Source organism: Quercus lobata, chromosome 7 (assembly GCF_001633185.2).
Source record: "Quercus lobata isolate SW786 chromosome 7, ValleyOak3.0 Primary Assembly, whole genome shotgun sequence".
Lineage (NCBI taxonomy): Eukaryota > Viridiplantae > Streptophyta > Magnoliopsida > Fagales > Fagaceae > Quercus > Quercus lobata.
The window spans coordinates 41,051,745-41,066,410 of NC_044910.1; the positions used below are offsets into that span (position 1 = coordinate 41,051,745).

Sequence of the window (14,666 nt, forward strand, 5' to 3'; positions counted from 1 at the left end):
AACAAAATAATTAGCTAATCTATTATTTAGAGACCAGGAAGCTAGTACATGGGCTGCCATGTTAGCTTCTCTTTTGGGGTCCAGTTGAATTCTAAAGAATGAACCATGTTAGCTAAAGACACGGTATCAGCAGTTATCACCTCAATTCTCCATAGAGGCCTAGAGCTTGAATCTAATATGTGGCTTCAACTAGAGATTTTTTGAAGTAAAAAAAGTGATCAACTGGAGATAATGGGTATTTAGTTAAAGGAAAAAAATTAATTGGCCAAACGACTGAAGATGGTCTTTACATAAAATTCCCAGCAACCATTCAAAAAACCAGATATGGGTAGCAGCCTAGCACTTGATGCACAGTAGTAAAACACACAATTCTTTGCAATAATAAACAACTCTGTGGAATCTTTCATTATAAGTTTATTATAACTACTAACCAAAAAAGCCAACAATTCCTTGAATATGTATCGTGTACCAAACTGCTTTTCTTCCAAGGGCTACAGTTTTATTCAGAATAACACTAGATTATGAAAAGCTCATATAAGTTTAGCAAAAGCACACTAGCAGTAACTTCAGGGAAAATGCTAATGCTAAGTTTCACACATTCACCTCAACCCACCCACCATGAATAATGTGCAAGTACTCAGATGTCATAAGACTCATAACAGCAACAATTGCAAATTCACAAGGTAGTAATACCCCCAAAAGAAAAACAAAACAGCAATCAGCAGGTTTCAATTTTGTGTAAAAACAGTTAAATGCCAGAATTGACTAAATAACTAAACATCTTCAACAACCAGGTGCCAGGCATACGATAAAAAGACGGGGAAAAATGATTGCAACAAGATCAATCAATTCTTACACAGCATTCAAAAAAGAAAGATTCTACTAACTGTTACTCCATGAAAAGAAAATACGAACAAAACAGTGGCTCAGCGCTTTCCACCACCACCTCCAAGCTTAGGACCCTTTGGTGCAGCTCCCTTGGGATTGCTACTCTTACCCTGCGACTTCTGTGTTTTGGCAACTACTTCTGCCTTCTTTGCCTTCTTTTCATCCTTTGTTTTCTTGATCCTTTCCTTAATTTCACTGCAAAATACATCCAATCAGTATGTCAAAATCTCCTTGTAATCCATATATAATAGTCAGTAAACAAATCCTACACATACAAAACTTCCATGGGTAAGGAAACACTAAAAGAACAATTAGGATGTTCACAAGATTTAACATGAGTCACATAACAATAGAAAATATATCATAAAAAGAAAAAACTGTCAATCCAAACGTAGAAAATACAAGAAAACACACCGGAGAGCAGCTTCCCTAGCAGCATCACGAACTTCTGGCTTCTCAGCTCTCCTCTTCTGGATAATCTCTAAGGTGGCACCAACGATGGACCTAGAGTAGGGCTTCTTGGCAGCACGTCGCCTCTTCTTCACAGCCTCTTGAGCAATATCCTAAGTGTGTCAAGACCATAGGCACATTCAATCAATTTGGGAAAATATATCGTAAGGTTTTCAACAATTTGGAATACGAAGCAATATATATTATCTTGCCTAGAAGCAATAGCGGTGCAAGAGTTCTCAAACCAACTTAATATCCAAATTTTTTTCTAGGCTAAGATACTAACACATCTAATTAAAGCTAAGTTATTGGAAACGGGCAAAACTTGTCCAATTCAACCAATTAATTTCAACATTGTGGTTGCATTCACCAATGCAGCACAAAATGGATCATCATCTCTCAAGGACAACATAATTCAACTATATGGTTGTGTTAGCCCAATGCACCTAAGTAATTATGGGTGCGTTTGTATAAGCTGTTGGAAAACTATGTTTTGAGTTTAAAATGAGCGTTCGTAAAAAAGCTATGAGTTTTTGGGTTTTAAAAACGCTATTTTAATCTCCCAAAACTCCTAACCGAAAGTACCCTATACCTAAGTTTTGTCTATAAGTAAATTCCAACCCAAGTGCAAGACATAATCTTCAAATCATATACAAAATTCAAAAGGTTTCACACCTTCTTATGTTGCTTTCTGTACATGGCGGTCCAGGTAAGCTTCGATGGCTTCAATTTGTTGTGGAAGTACCTCTTGCATTTTGAATTGAGAAACAGGAACACCTAATGATGAAATTTGAAAGACAGAACAAAAAAAACCCACCACATTGTCAAACATATCAATAAAAAAACAAAACAAAACCCAAATCAACTCTCTTCAAAAACATGCGGCAATACGAGAGACAGAACCTTAAATCGTTAAACTACCTGAGAATCAGAACGAATAAACCTAATGCCTCTCCCAGGGTATATCTTGGATCCACTGAAACGACACAGTTCCGTCCTGATATTCATTTTTCCAACATCATCGTATATATTAATCGTTAGATTTGAACAGCGTATCAAACAACAACTTTAAATATTACTATCTTTGACTCAGAGAAACACGAGCTGATTCTATGTTTGGATTTAGATTATTTATTAAGCATGAACCAAATGAAAAAAAGTCATTTCTATTTTGAGATCCTAGTTCTGATTTAGCTAGAAAGAGAGAGAGAGAGAGAGAGAGAGAGGAACATACTTGAGAACCATGGCTGCTGGTTTGGTTGCTTAGCTGCGCGCCTTACCTTTGATTGCAGAGAAAGAGAAACCCTAGAAAGCTGAATCGGTGAAAACGCGGTATATGTATATCAGGAAAGGATAATGAATAGCCCTCCTATTTGAAAAATAACTACGAAAATGCCACTTTGATGAGGGGCTCCATTGCTACTTTGTTGCTAGGCCCAAATAGTTAGCCCCATTTTAGCCTAAAATTCAGATCAAAATGGTTAAAGCCCGTTTCGGGTTCTTAGCCGACCAGCTCGTCCTTTGTTTTAGATGGATCCTATTGCTCGGCCCAATTTGTTGCATAGAGGAGAGTACTAGGACTGTCAACGAGTCGGGTTTGTACCCCACCCCGGAACCAACCTGCCAAATTCAGGTGGCAGAGAAGCTTACCCACTGCCAACCGTCGAAAACCACAAGTCAAGTCAGTTTCGATTCGAGTCGGCAGTGATTTGTTTTGGGTCAAAACCGACTAATCTCAACAGTGGAGATCTTGACGCTAGTGGTGGTAAAGATCTTGATGGATCTCATTGAAATCTTGCCGGATCTCGTTGAAATCTGGCCGAATTTCAATGGATCTTGTCTAAATCTGGTCAAATCTGGATGGATCTCATCGAGATTTGGCCTAATCTGGCTGGATTTGAGTCTGGAGAGAGGAGGAGCCCAGTCGGTCAGTTGGCCTTGGTTTTTCATGCGAAGACTTGTCAACTGACTCGTCGAGTTCAGTTTCTGAAAATGAAAATCCGTCGTCAGTGGCTGGTTAGTTAGGTTTCAGTCCAAGTTGGCCGGTTTGGGCGAGTGGGTCAGGTTGCGGGTTAGGATGGACAGCCCTAAGAGTATCATGGTCAAAAATATTTTTAGTATTTTTTTTTTTTTTGTTTTTTTTAATGTCTGTGATGGCTACTTACCCATGGTGGATGGGGTTAGCCATTGCTGAGGTCTAAAAAGTCACAATGTTGCACTAAGGCCCAAATTGGCACCGAGAATTGAACTCCATACAAAATATATATATACTTGAGCCTACAATAAAGAAAAAAAGATGATAGGTCCAAGTTCATTAAGGGTTTTAAGGAGGAACCTAAACCCACAAATGGGTAAGCCTTAAAAATCATGAAATGAAGGGAATAAGAAAAGCCCAGCCCACCAAGGTCAGAAAATCGCTAGGAAGCCCAATGGTAAGAACTGGGCTGAGATACCTAGGGACAACTAGGAGATCGGGATCCTCAGGAAGTACAGCAAAGCCAGGGTTGGATTAAGACAGTTCAAGGGGGGGTGCTAAGAAACATAAGGAACGAGAAACAGATATGTCCCTATCAGCCACCCAATGATGCAGAAAGGAATTAGAAGACTTGGGAACCAACAATTCATGAACAAGGGGTTGATACCTTGAGGAACCAAGAAAGAAGAACCATAAAGGGAAGTGGCTGGGAAACTTTCAACCTGGCAGGAAGGAATCAGCTCACATGGGAAAAATGATAAAATGAAAGGCAGCCAAAAGCTGAGTCTGAAAAGGTGGGGTTTAGAATCATTGAAGGAAGAAGGACCAAAGGTCAGCTCTTTAAGGACACCCCAAAATGGAAAGTTAGCAAGAGACTTTTAGGGAAGAAACCCCAAAAGAAGAAAATTATGAGGAATGAGGAAAGTACTAGCCACCAAGGTTACTGGCACGACATTGGTTCTGGTATCCAGGGGAGCAAATGGGGGGAATCAGTGATACCTTGGGAATCCTAGGATGACACTATAAAAAGGGGAAGCAGCCAATAGTGAAGGGTAATTAGTAACAGTGAATTAGAATAAAATCATGGAGAAAATTCTATCAGAATTAAAAAAAGAAAAAAAAAAAAAAGAAAAGAGAGGGAAATACTACCTGGTATTCCCAAATAGCCACTAAAGAACATATTTGGATTCAAACTTTGCAAGTCTTAGAGGCCTGAAGAGCCATCTATAAGCCTGTGATTTTTAAACTTATTTGGACCTTGTAACATATCCTAGTGAGCATAGTGTATTACATAATTAATAAAGTAATGGAATATTTTGCATTGTTTTAAGGATCCTTAATGCTTCATTTTTGTGTCTTTCCTTATCACTTCGTTTCTTTGCTATTTCTTGTTGTTTCAATGCATATATTTATTGTTTGTTAGCATGTATGTGTTGTAGAATTCGTGCTCTGTGCACCATTTGGTTCGTAATCAGCCCATTTAGTTGCGGTGAACCAAGCTCAGTCCCTTAAAACAACAAGTAAATGGCCTAGGATCTTTATTTCTACTTAGGACTGGGTACTGTCCAAAAAGGACCCACACACCCATTAACCCATGGGTAAGGGAACAAAGTCCAACATAGGCCAAGTCACATTTGTGTAATCTCACTTTAGCAATTCTCACATAGATCCAATCGTTTTAATGTTTCACTTGGTGACAAAGCTTATGTTAACTAGATCAACATTTTTAGTACTTCATATATTTTTTATAAGGCTTGTCTATGCATTTGGATTTTTTTTTTTCAATGTAATTTAATCATGCTCTATAACCAATTCCAAGAGGTATCCAATTCAATCAAAGACCATGTCTTACAAAGCGAAGATCATTAATTTAAACATTTTCTTCCCATGATTTGTATTGGTGCTATTACTTTTATTTTATTGTTATTGATTTTTGTTGATGGTAGTTTTCGCAACAAATTTTCTACAAGCTTGATTCGACTAAGCCCAACTTTCTTATGGGTCCAATTCATGTATTATAATTTATTTCATTATTTTTATCCTGATCCAAGTCATTTCATTATTTTAATCTTGACCCAAACTCATGTGACATAAGGAGAATTTGAGAAAGTGTGCTTTGGAGGGTATGAGTTAGGAACGAAGCTGGGACTTAAAGTTAGGGAAAGCAGTTATGCTATTGGCTCCAACCTCTGACTATTTTGTTGCTTAGTAGCTGGGGTTTTTATTTATTTATTTTTTTGAGTGTGTCTATTACTGGGCAAGAGTAAAATTATTTTGTTTAACATTTTTTAAAGATCCAGGTTGTTTGTTTTGAGTGAAATTAGTTGATTAGGCTTATTTTTAGTTTTGCTATTAGTAATTTTTGTTGTTGGGCTATTTTTTGTGGGCTTTGTATATTTTGTTTTAGAATTTAGATCTATAAATTTTTGTATGACCCTTAAAAGGAAGAAGATACTTGAGCTACAAACTTTTTTATAATTGCTAATATAGTGAGTGGTTATTGGTAAGTAAACAAATAATGTAAGTGGTGGGTCTAGATGCAAATTAGTAAGAAATTTTTTACTTCAATGGTTTGTAAAAACGTTGTAGAAAAGTTTAGGGTTATAACATTATTCTTAAAATAACCAATGATATTTGTTAAGAGGGGCAAAGTATAATTTCATATAACAAAAATGCTAAAATTAGTACCTCTCTCTCTCTCTCTCTATCTCTCTCTATGTGTGTGTGTATATTTTTAATTAAAAAAAAAAAAAAGAGTGGGACATTTCCCCCTAAAGTCCAAGAGTGCCTTCGTCCCTGGTATGGGTAGACTTTTCCTTAGGCCTTTTGCATCAACCCATGTCATGCGTGTTATAAAAGTTGGATGGAGATACGCACAACACCTTAGGCTTATGCAAAAGGTTTGATACTTGAAATTTTCACCCAATTGGATACTTCTAGCTCCTATTGTATGTGGCTAAACATTTTGACCAACCCATTTTAGCCCCTAGAGCCTAGCTGACCTTGCATGCTAGACATCACTAAGAAGAGTTTCCCAATGCTCTATGAAAGAGAAACCAAAGACCCTAGGTCAATTTTTTCCCAAATTGTGCTAAAAGGCATTTTGTTTTGTCCAAAAAAAGCCTATTAGAAAATTACTCTTTACCTAACATGTTAGGGGTCCAAAGCCTCATTTATTGTTCAACATCAATTAGTAAGAGCACTTAAAACTCAATATAAAAGCTCCTCATTCATATCAAATAAGGTCTATCAAGTTTTACCCTTAAAATATTAACTTCATAACAAAAGCCCATTCAGCCATCAAGGAGTGACATGATTATGAGGCATAAGGGGTGAAAATAGTGATAGCAAGGAGTCTTTTCTCTTTCCCCCAATCACCTCTTTCAAATTGTATGTGAGAGGCGGTTAAAGATTAATGAATTTTGCATATTCTTCCACCCTTTGTTGTTTAACACTCTGATTTTATTCTTGTGATGCACCATTAACCTCTATTTAATAAATATTAAAATATTGAGTTTGACTCGCTCAAATTAATCGCACTTTAAAAAAACCTAAGGGGAGTTTTAGGCACGTTCTATAATTTCAACCTCATCATAAAAATGTTCTTGACAATTTCATAATATGACTAATCTAGTGATAATTTAAAAATTGCATATTATAACTCATTTGTAATGAAATTGAATTGTAAATGGTTGGGTTAAGTTTACTTGGTTAACATTCTTTTTTATTATATATAAATATATATTTTTTAAAAGACTAGACAATAAATGACATCTCGCAAATAAAGAGAAAATTTATAGGTATAAAAAATTTCACCATTATTAATGTGACAAATTGTTAATAATAGTTAAAAAAAATGACCTTAGTAGTCCGCCAAATAAAAACCAAAATCTCATTAAAAAAAAAAAAACAAAATTATGAATCTTTTTGTGTATTATATTATTAAGCAGGCAATTAAATGACCACATAGCCACACGTGTCTATCAAATCAGTCAATTGAGTGGAAACTAGAAACTTTTATTTCCCCACAAAATGGGTTGAAAGTGGAACAAAGTCTTCACTTTTCAATAAAAGAAAATAAAATATAACTATTAAAAAAAAAACATAATAATGTTAAGAGACTTTTTCGGTCATTTATTAATAAATTATTTTAAAAAGTTTTGATGTCATCATAAATATAAAAAAAATTGTAAAAAAAAATCAGTTATTTTTTTTAATTTTTTCATAAAAAGTTACTAAAAACATTTCATAATTCATAGCATTTAAAAAAATAAAAAAAATAAATAAACGGCAAACTAAAAAGATTGTGGCAATGTGTAAGTAGTAGACTAGTTAGTTGTGCTCATTAACACTGAGGAGGATGATGACGATGATGACACCTCACTCAACAAAAAGATTTAACTGTGTTTAAACCAAAAAAAAAACAGACAGGATCCACAACAATCCACATCCATTCCCTTCTGCACAAACTAAGAGAAAATCAAAATCTCTCTCTCTCTCTTTCTCTTCAAAACTCAAGGTCCTCAAAATAATCTAAACCAAAAATCGCTCTTTCTTTTTGAAGATTTTTGGGCAAAGCACCCAAAAAAAAAAAAAAAAAAAACCCTAGTGCAGAGAAAATTTTGGAATGGATGAGAAGAATCAGAAGCAGAAGCAGCAAAAGCAGCAGAAGCAGCAGCAGCAGCAGTGTTGTTCATCGGAGGATCGGAGCGACAGCAGCGAGTACACGTCGGAGGACGAAGGAACGGAGGATTACAGACGAGGAGGCTACCACGCTGTTCGAATCGGCGATTCTTTTAAGAATGGCCGCTACGTTGTTCAATCGAAGCTCGGTTGGGGCCACTTCTCCACCGTCTGGCTCGCCTGGGACACCCAATTCTCTGTACCTCTCTCTCTCTCTCTCTCTCTCATTTTTGTTTTCTGGGTTTTTTTTTTTTTGATTGAATGTAGAATGTGAAAAAAAAAGAGAGCATTTTGAGCACTGGGTGTGAAATTGTGATTGAAATGTGTTTGAGGATTATTAGTGTTTTTTTTTTGAATATATAAAAATAAATATTATCCGTTTATGGATTGTGCTAAGAAAAGTTGGAGTGTTTGATTTAATAAAATGATTGGTTAATGATTATTGCAAATTGGGGGCAGAGATATGTGGCACTGAAAGTGCAAAAGAGTGCTCAACATTACACGGAGGCGGCGATGGATGAGATAACCATCTTGCAGCAGATTGCTGATGGTGATCCAGATGATAAAAAATGTGTGGTGAAGCTGTTGGATCATTTTAAGCATTCGGGTCCCAATGGGCAGCATGTTTGTATGGTTTTTGAGTACTTGGGGGATAATCTTTTGACCCTTATCAAATATAGCGATTACCGGGGTTTGCCACTTCATAGGGTGAAGGAGATCTGTTATCATGTTTTGGTGGGATTGGATTACTTGCATAGACAGCTCTCGATTATACACACCGATTTGAAACCAGAAAATATATTGCTCATGTCAACGATAGACCCTTCGAAGGATCCTAGAAAGTCTGGAGTTCCTCTCATTCTTCCGAATAGTAAGGATAAGGCTGGATTGGAGTCTGGGGTTGCGAAGGAAATTAGGAAATTAAATGGGGATTTGACTAGGAACCAGAAGAAAAAGATTCGAAGAAAGGCTAAGCGAGCGGCTCAGGGATGTGTGGAGAATGAGGTTGCTTTGGAAGATGAAGCAGATGCAGAACCATCTGGTGCTGTAGAGTCTTCGCCTAATACGAATTTGAATGTGGGTTCTGTAGAAGACCATCCCACTAGTTCTGTCAATACAAATAGATTATCTGATGCTGATGGAACAAAGGGCGCCAAACTAGAACATCAGTGTAGTAAGAGAGGAAGCCGCTCCACTAGGCAGAAATTGTTGGCATCAGCGGACCTCAAGTGCAAGTTGGTTGACTTTGGGAATGCATGTTGGACATACAAACAGTTCACAAATGACATCCAGACAAGACAATATAGGTGTCCAGAGGTGATCCTTGGATCTAAGTATTCTACTTCAGCTGATCTTTGGTCCTTTGCTTGCATTTGTTTCGAGCTTGCAACGGGTGATGTACTCTTTGATCCTCATAGTGGTGACAACTTTGATAGGGATGAGGTATGGATGTTATTCACTTGTTTACTTTTTTTTTTTAATTACCTTTTGTGCTAAATATATGATCTCTGCCTTTGTTTTCTCTCTCTAGAATCAATGTAATTTGAAAACAAATAATCAATCTTCAAATTTCTGTGTTAATTTTATTTCTGCTACTATTTATATTCAATTACTAATGGATAGTTATGCAACATTAGGAGTTCAATTATACAATTTGCATGCTACTCTAATGGTTGTTCCATTTGCAATTATACCTGTAGAAACATAGGGCTATAGACCCTTGTGCATAAGATTCTAGCATTACATTTGTGCTCCACTCAAATTGTGAACTCTGCAAGTAATAAAACGTACTAGATATCTTCCTCAATAAAAGAACATTGAAATTATGATGTTATTTAAAAATAAAGCTCAGTCTAGAGTTTCAATTACAGAAAACATGCTGATGCATTGTAGAATAACTTAACATGACAAGTGATTTTATCATGTGGTTATGCTAGACAAGAATGACAGTACTATAGAAATAATGCATTTGCAACATGCTACTAACCATAATAACAACCTGCCTATGAGCTTTGAGTTCTGGCTGAAATGGCACCTCTCCCCCTTGTAAGAGAAAAGAGGAGGGTGAGTTCACAGGTTCAAGACCTACCAAAAAAGGAAAAAAGTAATAACAACCTGCTAATATCAAAAAATTCCTACCCAATCAGTGTCAACTCTAATGAAGTTGACTTTATCTAGTACTTCATGCTAATTCAAACCAGGAGCTCATGCATTTTTTCCAACTTAGACCCAGTTAGGGATGGACAAGGTACATGGTTTAATTTTTATTTTTAATTTTTTAATTTTATATTATGTGTACACATAGTCATGCTCTTGTAGGTTTGGAATTGATACAAGTTATTCTAAATCTTGTACTATTCCGAGCACAAATGTAAATAGAGTAATAGACGCATTTCTCCAATGCTAGCTATCAGAAATAATATGATTTTTCAGGAGCCTATTATATTATAGTCACACTTATAACTCTAATTTATTAGTCTATTTTGTTTTATTTAAGCACATGAGCAAGAATATCTAGTAGTTTGATTACCAACTATGATTACTGTCATAAAAATACAAGTTTATATAGGGAAAAAAATCAAGATTACCAATTCCCACAACATGGGAAAGTTGGTTCAGTTGCTCTCTTGTTACCTAGAGCAAGCCTTCACAAGATTTGATTACCAGCGTCCACCAACTATGCTATGTTTGGTTGGAATGAAGAGGGAAAGAAAGAAAGGAGAGGAGAGAATGGAGGAAGGGAAGGGAAAGGGAGAATCTCCATTGCCTATGGGCCCACTATTTTGTTTCCTCCCAAATTGAGAGAAAACGGAGGGAAGAGGAGAGAAAAAATAGTGTCTTGATATTTTATTTTTTGTGTGAACCGGTCTCCATATTCTCCAACACAGGCAAACACCTCGGGGGATTAAACTTGTTCCTTCTCTTCCCTTCCCTTCCTCTTGCCTTTCCTTTTTTTCCCCCTTTTATGTTTCCTCCCCCTATTGAATTAAACATAACGTTAGGGTAATCTAAGTAGTTAATCCCTGTTAAATGTGAAAGATGTTTTGTAGTAGTAGTAGTAGTAGATATTAATGTGCTAGATGTTCAAGGACATCTTCTAGCCCTTGATTTTTACCTCCATCGAGTTTCATGGTGTATATCTGCCATCATATTCAAATTCCTACTTAAGATTTTATAAACAACGCAGATTCTTAAATCTGGAGGGCTTTTGTGAACCCTGGTGCTTTTGCACAATAATGGTCATCCCAATGATAGTATTATTTTTAATTTTGTACCATGAAGTGATACTTATTTTTTTTTTAAAAAGTACTATTAAGTGTTATATACTTTAATGGAGTAAACTAACTCTTGTGAATGAAATGCAGTTAGTAAATCCCAATGGAATAATTCCTTTGATCCTCTTGAATAGGATAATTGATACGATGTGAGATTTGAAGCAAACAATGCTTAATGAAATTTTCAAACATTACTGTCTAACAGCCTTAAAAAGTCTCACAATTTTAAAATCAGTTGCTTGTATGACTGATGTATTTAACTTAGTTTGATTGTTGCTTGGGATCTGTATATGACTTAGATATATTCCACTGAGTTCAGCATATGTTAGATTTGGAAATTTTAGCTGTGTTATGAACCTAATTATAAAAGTAGTAAAGTTTTCTTCAAATGTTTGGAATTTGGTACCACATTGTGTGATGTGGATTATTTGGAGGGAGAGAAATAATTGCACATTTGAAGATTTGGTGCTTTCTGGGGATAAGCTCTTTAGAGTTTTTTGCAACCACTTTGTTTGATTAGTCTCGTACATGGGGTTTCACTTCTTCAAAATCCATTCTGCTGTTTTTAGATTCACTTTTTTCTTGTACATTTTTTGTTTTCCTTTGTTGTTTATACATATTTCCTTCATTTACTTCATCTCTTTGATGGAGTGGCTTCTTTTTAATACAATTTTTTCTTACCTATCAAAAAAGAAAAAGAAAAAAGTAGTAAAGTTCAACCTACCTTTACTGTCACTTTTGTTCTATCAGTCATGTAATCAGATGTGCCAGTTGTTATAGATGCTGCTTATATAAGATAAAAGCTATCTAATATTGTATAAACTCTAAAATAGATTAGCTCTGTATGCTGCTATCTGTTGTTAATGAACTAACTGATAAATATACATATTACATTTGCCAAAGGTCTTTGGACTAAATGGCATTGCCTGATGAACAAGTGTGAAGTGTGATGTCTTGGGTTCAGTCTAGTATGGGCTTTTTAGCTATTTATGGAATTCTCGTACAAATTGATGAACATAAATGTGAGCTGACAAATAATGCTGCTGCTGTATTCTTTAGTAATTATTATCATGTAAATATCTGAAACTACAGTTGTCAATCACTTAATATATTAGAAATCCTAAGCTGAAAGTATTATTTTAAGACTTCTGCAAACCCAAGTTGCCAAAGTATTTAGCTTAAATGAGATAATATTTCTAGGAGGGAACAAAAACTCGTTTTATCAAGCACTGAATCTTTACAATCCACTATACTGCATATCTAATGAGAACATGAACAATCTATGTTTGTATTTTTCTAGGAGGGTTTATGTTTTTTTAGTGTCACTTTTTTAGGTACAACTTATTTGTAGTCCGCTTATTTTTTAAGCAAAATAAGCCAATTGATATAAGCTAATCCAAACAAGTGAAGACACTTGGTCATGATAGGCAATGAGTCAACATATTTGCTTTATCCTGAAGGATCTGGGCATTTGGTTGCCTATTTTACTGTTTACTTTGCACATACACACACACACACACACACACATGAGGTTTGAGTTTCCTTAGAATTGACTGTTGTAATTCTTTGGGCTGTTCTTTCCATATATAAAAGTGGAAAGCAAGAAACATCTGGATGACTTTTACATGTCTTTCTACTGTAGATTTAGGCTTTCTTAAGTTCGTGCTGTGGATAAGTATTTAGTTTTTAAGCATTCAAGTGTAAATTTTTTTCAATGCTTTAATGGGTTAAGCATTCACATAAGTCATATCTAATATGAATGATTTTTTAACACTTTTCTTTAATTGTTTTAGGACCACTTAGCATTAATGATGGAGCTTCTTGGAATGATGCCACGCAAGGTGAGGAAATTATCTTTCCCATGATTTAAGAAGTTCAGTTTGTGAGATACTTGTGCCTCACTTCTAATATGCCAACAATTGTCCTCAGATTGCTTTAGGTGGCCGCTATTCCCGGGATTTCTTCAATAGATATGGCGATCTAAGGCATATTCGTCGGTTGCGTTTTTGGCCGTTGAACAAGGTGCTTGTAGAGAAGTACGATTTCAGTGAGCAAGATGCAGCTGACATGACTAACTTCCTGGTCTCAATCCTTGATTTTGTTCCTGAGATGCGGCCCACTGCAGGTCAGTGCCTTCTTCATCCATGGATCAATGCAGGACCTCATCTTTTAGAGCCATCTATGCCTTCTAATCAAAACCAAGCAGCAGAAAGTGTGGTTTCTGATAAAAATAAGAAGGAGAAGGATGAGAGGGAAGCAATGGAGGTTGGAATGGGAAACATTGTCCTCAATTCAGATTCTAAACCAATCAAAGATTCCCCATCCAGCAGTAACCCTTCCAAGGGAGCCGCTAGTAGTTCATCTAGATAGGACTGTGGCACATTTTTCTTACTGAACGTACATCATCATCATCTTCCGAACAGTTTTATTTGATAGCTGCTGCATTCTTGTGAGGCATGATTGATTCCCTTGTTTTGGTTTGCATATTTGTATTGTGAAGGAGCATGGGGTGGATGGCATTAGCATTTGGTTCTTACAACAGCAGAGAAGCTTGAGCAAAGCAATAGCTTAAAACAAAATTGATGCTCTGATTCTGAGAAAATTCTCTTTGAAGCATATTTATTGGACAGTGAGCGTACACCTTGGCATACAATGAGACACGTGACCATTGTTACGACTGAGTTGTCCGTGAATATTTTTCATTTGAATCATTTCAATTTGATTCATGTACTGGATTGAATTTCTTGATGTTGAAACTATTGATATATATTATTCAAATCCTGTAGATTTTCCCGAGCATAAACGGTTGTTGGCTTCTTAGATTTCTCTGGATATATATTTTTAAATACTAATACATAATTGGGAAAAAATGGCATTAACTGCATTATGATTTATGAGCTGCTCGCTTAACATAAATGAGGTGTTTCTGGAGTTTAGAAATAGATGGGCTTTCTAGGACTCATGCTTTCTACATTTACAGTAAGGTCTTTCAATTTCATTAGGCTGGGGCAACAAAAAGGAGACTGGTGCTGGTCTCATGAGGAAGACTTTTGGGGAAGACTTCTTATTATTTAATTTGACAGTTACAGCAGAGGTAGGAGATTCAAATCCTGAATGATTTTGTAAGAGATTTTAACTTATTACGTTACAAGTCTCTTTAACACATTTTCCTAGTTACTTTGTGCTGATTTCGTGGTATTCCTCGAATAGTTCATAATTTATACCCATGAGTTGAATATTCCCATTACAGTAGTGATTTTGTGAAATGTCATCAATTTAATCTGTCTTGATCATCATCAAGGTGGCCTCACTTTTTTATTTGCCGTCCAACAAAAAACTTGCCCTTCCAAAACAATCATTAAGGATTGTAACAGGTGGATCAGGTCTTATCAATT

General features: G+C 35.9%; 2 protein-coding genes across 3 annotated transcripts; one reads left to right on the plus strand and one right to left on the minus strand.

The window, feature by feature from the left end:
• Window positions 1–644: 644 nt before the first annotated feature.
• On the minus strand, window positions 645–2,680 carry LOC115953990 (60S ribosomal protein L24-like). Of its 2 annotated transcripts, XM_031071832.1 has the most exons (5): window positions 2,573–2,680; window positions 2,260–2,335; window positions 2,014–2,115; window positions 1,303–1,451; window positions 645–1,083 (listed from the first exon to the last, which is right to left on the minus strand). In XM_031071832.1, the coding sequence occupies exons 1-5, from the start codon at window positions 2,581–2,583 to the stop codon at window positions 927–929; spliced, it is 495 nt and encodes a 164-aa protein (XP_030927692.1). In that variant the 5' UTR covers window positions 2,584–2,680; the 3' UTR covers window positions 645–926. The 2 variants fall into 2 exon arrangements, with proteins under 2 accessions (XP_030927692.1, XP_030927693.1); XM_031071833.1 differs by lacking the exon at window positions 2,573–2,680 and having other exon boundaries at window positions 2,260–2,346.
• Window positions 2,681–7,698: 5,018 nt separating this feature from the next.
• LOC115953011 (SRSF protein kinase 2) lies at window positions 7,699–14,139 on the plus strand. Its single transcript, XM_031070419.1, has 4 exons — window positions 7,699–8,195; window positions 8,456–9,439; window positions 13,065–13,112; window positions 13,201–14,139. The coding sequence occupies exons 1-4, from the start codon at window positions 7,941–7,943 to the stop codon at window positions 13,639–13,641; spliced, it is 1,728 nt and encodes a 575-aa protein (XP_030926279.1). The 5' UTR covers window positions 7,699–7,940; the 3' UTR covers window positions 13,642–14,139.
• The last annotated feature ends 527 nt before the right edge of the window (window positions 14,140–14,666 follow it).

Bases quoted from the DNA above. Each gene is read 5' to 3' on its own strand.
- LOC115953990 (XM_031071832.1), bottom strand. The intron at 1,452-2,013 runs GTGTGAAACCTT...TGACACACTTAG, and splicing joins ACAGAAAGCAACATAAGAAG to GATATTGCTCAAGAGGCTGT. The intron at 1,084-1,302 runs GTGTGTTTTCTT...TGTATTTTGCAG, and splicing joins GCTAGGGAAGCTGCTCTCCG to TGAAATTAAGGAAAGGATCA.
- LOC115953011 (XM_031070419.1), top strand. From the start codon at position 7,941: ATGGATGAGAAGAATCAGAAGCAGAAGCAGCAAAAGCAGCAGAAGCAG. The intron at 9,440-13,064 runs GTATGGATGTTA...TAATTGTTTTAG, and splicing joins ACAACTTTGATAGGGATGAG to GACCACTTAGCATTAATGAT. The intron at 13,113-13,200 runs GTGAGGAAATTA...AATTGTCCTCAG, and splicing joins TTGGAATGATGCCACGCAAG to ATTGCTTTAGGTGGCCGCTA.